At 36.3% G+C, this 8,728-nt stretch overlaps 1 protein-coding gene across 1 annotated transcript; it reads left to right on the top strand.

Annotated features, from left to right (window-relative positions):
- The first annotated feature begins 202 nt into the window (after window positions 1–202).
- On the top strand, window positions 203–7,596 carry dhfr (dihydrofolate reductase). The gene is made up of 6 exons (XM_058070731.1): window positions 203–375; window positions 808–857; window positions 2,598–2,703; window positions 4,318–4,441; window positions 5,692–5,807; window positions 7,246–7,596. The coding sequence occupies exons 1-6, from the start codon at window positions 284–286 to the stop codon at window positions 7,337–7,339; spliced, it is 582 nt and encodes a 193-aa protein (XP_057926714.1). The 5' UTR covers window positions 203–283; the 3' UTR covers window positions 7,340–7,596.
- Window positions 7,597–8,728: the final 1,132 nt, after the last annotated feature.

Below are 8,728 nucleotides of genomic sequence, written 5' to 3'. Positions count from 1 at the left end.
GCGACTAAAGCACGTACTGTGCACATATTTGGGTTTCAGCCCCATGTAATCAAAATGCAACATACATAAAACGACATATTCCTATCATGTGGACTTGTACTTCATACGGTTTTTTCATTGCCAATTCCAATAGACACGCAAAGTTGTCTATTTTGTCCCTGGCGACCTTCCGTACTTACATTTCCAAGATGGTGTCTAATGTACGCATGCGCAGTTTAACTTTCTGGAAGATTCAGTTGTTGGCGGCAGAATATCCTCGCGACGAGAATATTGTTACGCCAACATGTCTCGCATTCTGAACGGCATCGTGGCTACGTGTCCTGATTTGGGAATAGGCAAAGACGGACAACTTCCCTGGCATCCTACAAGACTAAAGTAAGTCATATTTGTCACACTAGTGTCCCAAATCACGGTCTGTTGTCCTCCAGCCTGGCGAACTGTCCAGGAACACTTCCTGTTTTTGTCACGTGCTCACATCTTTGACAATAAGGACGCTTAAGTTGTTGTTTTAGATGTAGTTTTCATTTGTGTGTTGCTGGAATGAGAAACGATAAATTGTAGTGGTAAACCATATAGTTATAACTATAAAGGTATCTGCTCAATGTATTACTTTTTTGGTTACCTCGTCTAGTGGGTTCTAAAGTGAGGCTCGGGGGCCATTGGTGGAATTTAGCTTGTTTTTCATGAGCCTTTGGCACTTTCCGAAAAGTCAATAGAACAAGAACAAAAATACTCAGCAAAACGGGGGAAAAATTAGACTTGGGCCCGCCATAAATGAAAAATGTTGTTAATGTTTTTCTCTTTCAGGGAGGAATTCAAACATTTCCGCAACATGACGTCAACACCATCCATAGAAGGTAAACTTTGACCAAGCTTTTATTGCAATGCTGCAGCCTTATGGACCCAACAAAAACCTGCCTCTTTTGCACCTGATGCCCAAAGTTCCCTTTTGTCAATGTTTTTTTTCTGTGTGTTTGTGAGTGAAAATGTGCCTCCCTTTGAACTTTGAGCAACTTTCTCTCTGGTTTCAAAGGTCTCTGCACAGCCTTGTTACGGTATATGTTATTATATTTCCCATTCACCTTAATTGGTCAGGGGTCCATAAAGGGCAATCACTGTAGAATAAGTGCTTAAAGTAATCAAGTCAAATGATTTTTCACCAGTTGGGGCAGCATTTAATTTGCCCATTCAATTTTAGTCTACAAAAAAAATGGTGGAATTTAACATTTTCTACCAGTAGGCGGCACCATTGTCTGTGTTCAATGGGAAAGGTGTTACAGAAAATATGAAATTACACTACATCAATAATTTAACGTTCATGGGGGCTCCGTGGATGCTACGCTGAGATTAAAAAATGGGAGGAGAAAAGAAAGTAAAAAGACAAAATTCTGCGTCATGGGGAAAGCAAAATAATTGTCAAAACAAGGTAATCCAATTGTATCAAACAGGAAAAGGATATAAAAAGATATCCGAGGAATTGAAGAGGCCAGAGAGCAGTAATAGAACTCTAATCAAGAAGTGGAGAGCGAGGGATTCTGTTGAAAGCAAACCACGGTCAGGCAGACTAACAAACATTTCTGTAGCAACCGTAAGGACAATTGTTTAAGATGCAAAGAAAAACCCTCAGATGACTTCATCTGAAATATAGGACTCTCAGAAAAAAAATGGGATGCATGTTTTCAGATCCACAATAAGCAGACACTTGAAGAAACATGGGCTGCATGGTCGGGTTGCCAGAAGAAAGCCATTTCTACGAAAATGCCACAAAAATATCCCGCTTGCAATACGCCAAACAGCACAGAGACAAGCCTGGAACGTCTGGAACAAAGTCATTTGGAGTGATGAGACCAAGGTGGAACTTTTTGGCCAAATCCTTAAACGTTACACTTGGAGAGGAGTCAACAAGGCCTGTGATGGGAGGTATACTTTTCCTACTGTGAAACATGGAGGTGGATCACTGATGTTTTGGGGATATGTGAGCTACATAGGCGCAGGAAAATTGGTCCAAATGAATGCAAAATAAGCATGTTATTAGAAAATACTGGAAGAAAATCCACCCTCATCAGCCCAGAAGCTGCACTTCTGGGATGTTCTTGGATGTTCCAACATGACAATGATCCAAAACACAAGGCCAAATCAACCTGCCCATTGGCTACAGCAGAAGAAAGTCAAGGTTTGGTCATCTCTGCCTCCTGACCTCAGTATCGTTGAGATCTCAAACGTGCAGCCCAAGAATTTCCAGGACCTGGAGGCTTTTTGCCAAGAAGAATGGTCAGTTTTACCATCTGAGAAAATAAGACCTTCATCCATACCTACCACAAAAGACTTCAAGCTGTTATTGTTATTTTATTTTTCAATAAATTCTTCACACAACCACTAACCATGATTGACAGCAAGGTTTTATCATTCATATTTTCTGAGAAAAGGCCAAAAAAGTGTAAACATCCATGACGTCAAACACACATTTTATTTCATACAACCGGTGAATATTTAACTGTAAACAGGCCCAGTTGGTTAGTGTTTATTAGTTTGTGATGATTGATGGAGTTTCATTTGCATGTTGAGCTTATTGATGAGCGTTTTCATGTGTGGCACAGGTAAGCAGAATGTGGTGATTATGGGCAGGAAGACGTGGTTTTCCATCCCGGAGACAAACAGACCTTTAAACAACAGGATCAACATTGTCCTCAGTCAACAGCTCAAGTACGTCACTTGGCATACACTGTATACTATATGATTTACATCCAGTACAGTAATCATTCGTTCATTTTGGTTCATTGGTTCCACACCCAACTGTGATGAATGAATTTTAGCAAAGTAGGATTCCTTTTTTTTTTTTAATCAATGGAATATTTATGGCGGCACGGTGGTCGAGGGGTTAGCGCGCAGACCTCACAGCTAGGAGACCAGGGTTCAATCCCACCCTCGGGCATCTCTGTGTGGAGTTTGCATGTTCTCCCCGTGCATGCGTGGGTTTTCTCCGGGTACTCCGGTTTTCCTCCCACATTCCAAAAACATGCTAGGTTAATTGGCGACTCCAAATTGTCCATAGGTATGAATGTGAGTGTGAATGGTTGTTTGTCTATATGTGCCCTGTGATTGGCTGGCCACCAGTCCAGGGTGTACCCCGCCTTACGCCCGAAGACAGCTGGGATAGGCTCCAGCACCCCCGCGACCCTCGTGAGGAAAAGCGGTAGAAAATGGATGGATGGATGGATGGAATATTTATGTAGCTAGAACAAATAAAACCTGCTTAAGATCCAAATCTAAATATGTTTTTTAACATTATTAAAGCCCTCTAGACATGAAATAACATCCCTATAGTCACCGTTACATGCCTTTTTACCCAATATAGTAAACATAATAACAGAAAATGAGACATCAGTTCCTACAAGCATGAATGCAACAAGCATTAATGTGGTCCTTGTATTTAGCAAACATCAACTGCTTGTATTGTTTCTTGAATTGGCTCATCGTTGTGCATTGTTTGATTCCCTTACTCAATCCATTCCATAGTTTGATTCCACATACTGAAATGCTATGGCTAGCATAACGTAGTCCTATAGCATAGAAGTGTTTCAAATGTACTTCTTCCCCCAGATCATATTTCTCCTCTCTTGTAGAGAAGTATTGGATGACATTTTTAGCTAATTTGTTATTTTTAGCCTTATGCATTATTTTAGCTGTTTGAAGATGAACAATATCAGCAAGTTGAAGTATTTGTCATTTTAGAAATAAGGAGTTAGTATGTTCTCTGTAGGCGGCATTATGAATTATCCTTACTGGCCTTTTTTGCAGTACATTTAGCAAATGAGTGAAGATTGCTTTTATAGTTATTAGCCCATATTTCCACACAATAAGTAAGATATGGTAGAACCAGGGAGCAATAAAGGGTGTATTTATTATAATATTGTATGTGTACCTGTGTTATTGTGGTGTGTATGCGTACTCTATGCGACAATGTTTACTCCTTTGATTTAAACATACAAACACTAGTAGGCCGTATATGCTAAATTACCATTATAATATTTAAATTGACAATATAAGCTTGCAAAGTTATTCCCTCTCAAGTCATTTTCCCCAAATATTTCAATGCTTATTTTATACAAGCAAAGCATTTTTATGCTATGCTGACATGCTAAGCTGTTGCGCGCAAAAATATTTGGGTGAAATTTAATGATGAATTAAAATGCACTTTTACGGGTGAACTTAATTTCACCTTCTCCCAACTTTTGAAAAGTACACGTCCAACTGTTCAGTCTCGTTTTGGCATTAAATGCTGCTTTTGTTTTAACGACGCTGCTGGTTTCCTTCCAGAGTGCCCCCTCCAGGCGCCCACCATCTGGCTTCAGATTTTCCCTCGGCTCTCAGGCTGATTGACACACAGCTGTCAGACCAGGCTGATCAGGTCTGGGTTCTAGGAGGCACCTCACTCTATAAGGTCAACATCTTTACTTGTGTGTTTATACATATACTGTAAAACAGGGGTGGGCAAACTACGGCCCGGGGGCCACATCCGGCCCGCCAAGTGTTTGAATATGGCCCGCCTGTTCTTTCCAAAATATTTCATTGAAACTCAACGTACAACCTGGCATCATGGCTTGAGCCAACCTTTTGATGGTCGAAGTAGCTGTTTTATCAATTTCGTTATTTGATGTGGTCTGATGTTTACAAAATGCTCCTAAAAAAAGGGACACAAGCACATAATAATAATAATTAAAATAATAATAATAATAATAATACATTCATTTTCTACCGCTTATCCTCACGAGGGTCGCGGGGGTGCTGGAGCCTATCCCAGTTGTCTTGGGGCGAGAGGCGGGGTACACCCTGGACTGGTTGTAATAATAATAATAATAATAATAATAATAATAAATTCATTTTTACCGCTTATCCTCACGAGGGTCGCGGGGGTGCTGGAGCCTATCCCAGCTGTCTTGGGGCGAGAGGTGGGGTACACCCTGGACTGGTCATAATAATAATAACAATAATAATAATAATAATAATAATAATGATAAATTTATAACGCACTTTCCATCAAATAAATGATCTCAAAGTGCACATATAGCAGACTACATGACACTTTTACGTGTAAAATATGTGTAAAAATATACGTGTACAAATGGACTGTCACATGTAAAATACTAAACCGTCTGCCCCCCCCGTCAATTTTATTAAATCAATGTGGCCCGCGAGTCAAAAAGTTTGCCCACCCCTGCTGTAAAAGGTATACACCAAAATCATATTGATTAATAAATTATGCTGTTATTTGTATGCATATTTAGGGAAATTTGAGGTATGAAGTCTTTTCAAGCACAAAAATGTCAACATTAAGTAAAATACAACTGTAAGGCATTCGGAAAGGGCAGTCAAAGATGTTGTGATGATACGTAGTATTCTCCATCGGTCACTAGGTGTCACTAATATTACTGTAATGTTGGGTGAGACACAAGAACCAGTAACAGACTGCCCTCCAGTCTCTATTACTGGTGCTGCTCCCACTTACAGTGTGTCTTATTATGTCTACTATATTGCATAATGGGAGTGTAAAGGTGACTGTAGGGGTGTTATTTCATACCTAGAGGGCTCTAATAATGTTAAAACCCGTATTATGAAAATACATACTGTGGATACATGTCCTGTATCATTCAATTCCCTCTTAACTGATGTCTTCATGCGTGTTGCTCGTAGGAACTGATGGAGAGCCAAGGCACCAGGAGACTATTTGTCACACAAGTCCTGAAACAATTTGAATGCGACACCTTCTTCCCTGAAATCAGCCCAGACAAGTACTCTCTTCTTCCCGGGTAAGAGCAGCTTTTTTTGTTGATTCGATTGTAGCAGCTATGGACGTCTGGCACTAGATGCCGTATACGTAGCAAAGGTCATGAATCTGTTATATTTTTGTAAATTTTGTAAAAAAAAAAAAAAATTATATGGGACCTTTTGCTTTGGCTAGAGTCTGTTTTGGTCCGGGTTGGACTTTCTGGAATACATTGGCTACTAGGTGTCCATGTTCGTGAGACAGGGATTAAACCAGGGGTCTTAAACTCAATTTACCTGGGGGCCACTGGAGCTAGGGTCTGGGCAAGGCTGGGCCGCATCAGGTTTAAAAAAAAAAAAAAAAAAACGCATTTATTAAAAACAGAAAAATATACAAACTTTTTCAGTGCTTTGGTTCCGATTTTCTACAAGAAAAGCTCTGATAAAACATTCCACTGTTCTCAAATATCTTACTTTTTATTTTTCTGCACAAAATAAGATGAAAAATAAATAAACAAATCAAGAATAAAGAAAATCAATCAATCAGTAATAAATAAATATAATAATAATAATAAAACGGCAAATAATAAAAACGTAAGAAAGCACATATAGTTGGCGGGTAGACAAATGATTTTTTTCATATTAAAATGAACAAAGCATTATTAGAGCCCTGTAGACATGACAAAACACGACTATAGTCACATTTATACTCTTTTTATTTACAACATATTGCGCAACTGCAGGGTCTTGAGACACATGCTAACTCGCAAACTAGAGAGCTAGCGACCTAAACGGTAGCCTTCAAGTTATTTCCTTTCAACTTAAATAGCCAAAAACTTACCACTTCCACACGGATAGGGAGGATAACTATTAACAGTTATTTAACCTTTAACATGAACATGAATCAAACGTAATCATTTTTTCTGGGTACATGATACCATACAGCATCCATATCAAACATTAAACTTTCATATCAAAGCGGGGGCCTCAAAATAGTGTCCTGCGTGCCACATTTGGCCCGCGGGCCGCGTGTTTGAGACCCCTGCATTAAACTAAGGTTCACATTTACTGTTTGCTACTCTAACAGGAGTTTTATTTTCGTCTTACATGGCTTATTTACTCTTGTTGTGTCTCTTGTATTGGCTAATATTTATATATTGGGTAGCCATTTAAAGCCTCAGGGAAGTACACTGAAAGTACACTGTCCAGAGAAAAAAAAACAACAGGAGCTGCTGAGTTGCTGTAAAGGTGACTATAGGAGTGTTATTTTATGTCCTTGTGTATGTTATGAAGTAGTATGCACACTCAGTACCTCACATGTCGGTGCATCCACCTTCAGGACGGCTTTCCAAACATGAGGGTGTTTACGTGAGTGTTTTGGGCTTTAGTCGAGAGAAGCTAAACAATTGTTTATACACACACACACACACACTGTACACTTGTATGTACGGTATATTTACAGTTATTTACTTTCTCTTCCAGGTTTCCAGGAGTCCCACAGGGCACGCACGAGGAAAACGGTATCCAGTACAGATTTGAGGTTTATGAGAGCATTGATGTCACCAAAAAGCACTAAATGGACACCAATACGGGAAATCAGCTTTCTCTGATTTTAATATTAGATGCAATATGTCCAAATGTTGTTTAGATTTTGAAACTTGTCGCATTTAGTTGCAGCCAGTGATGGGTGTTCCGACACCCCAGTGGCCTGTCATTGTACTAGTCACAGAAGGACTGCAATATGTAGTACAATGGCAAGCTATGCATACAGTATTCCTTTGAACAGCCATACGAATAAATGATGAAAAAACAATGAAAATCAGTCTAGCGTTTTTTTATTTTATTTTCTTTAGGTTTAGTATATAAGTCAGGGGTGTCCAGACCTACCAGACTTTTTCCACCGAGGGTATAGAGATTGTTGAGTATATACATAATATTTCGACTTTCTTCTCGTGACCTAACTTTTGAATTTTCCAATAACAAGTCGTCATTGTTTTGTTTTGTTTCTCACTACATTCGACTTAAAACATTTTCTTTAATATTTCAACTATATGCTACTTAAATGACATTATTTCTACTCATTCTTTGTTAGATTACAACGTTTTTGTCTTAATATTTTTGCCATTATTTAATTAATTTTCTTTTGCTGTTTTAATCAAATAGTTTTTCTTTTTTAATTGTGTTGTATTTTAATACATTTTATTTAACACAATATATTCTTAAAAATATATTGTTAAATAAAATGTATAAAATATATATTAAAAATTTATTAAAATATAACACATTTTATTTAACACAATATATATTGTTAAATAAAATGTGTTATATTTTAATAAATCTTTTAACAATTTTTTAAAACACATTTTATTTAACACAATATATTTTCTTAAAAATATATTGTTAAATAAAATGTATAAAATATATATTAAAAAATGTATTAAAATACAACACATTTTATTTAACACAATATATTTTCTTAAAAATATATTGTTAAATAAAATGTGTTATATTTTAATAAATTTTTTAACAAATTTTTAAAACACATTTTATTTAACACAATATATTTTCTTAAAAATATATTGTTAAATAAAATGTATAAATTATATATTAAAAAATGTATTAAAATACAACACATTTTATTTAACACAATATATTTTCTTAAAAATATATTGTTAAATAAAATGTGTTATATTTTAATAAATTTTGTAACAAATTTTTAAAACACATTTTATTTAACACAATATATTTTCTTAAAAATATATTGTTAAATAAAATGTTATATTTTAATACATTTTTTAATATATATTTTATACATTTTATTTAACAATATATTTTTAAGAAAATATATTGTGTTAAATAAAATGTGTTATATTTTAATAAATTTTTTAATATATATTTTATACATTTTATTTAACAATATATTTTAAAGAAAATATATTTTGTTAAATAAAATGTATTAAAATAC

This window comes from Doryrhamphus excisus, chromosome 4 (assembly GCF_030265055.1).
Source record: "Doryrhamphus excisus isolate RoL2022-K1 chromosome 4, RoL_Dexc_1.0, whole genome shotgun sequence".
NCBI classification, from domain to species: domain Eukaryota; kingdom Metazoa; phylum Chordata; class Actinopteri; order Syngnathiformes; family Syngnathidae; genus Doryrhamphus; species Doryrhamphus excisus.
This window is presented reverse-complemented; position numbering and strand designations above follow the sequence as displayed.

Coding starts and splice junctions, on each gene's coding strand:
- dhfr (XM_058070731.1), top strand. CDS start 284: ATGTCTCGCATTCTGAACGGCATCGTGGCTACGTGTCCTGATTTGGGA. Junction 858..2,597: donor GTCAACACCATCCATAGAAG/GTAAACTTTGAC, acceptor TGTGTGGCACAG/GTAAGCAGAATGTGGTGATT. Junction 2,704..4,317: donor GTCCTCAGTCAACAGCTCAA/GTACGTCACTTG, acceptor GTTTCCTTCCAG/AGTGCCCCCTCCAGGCGCCC.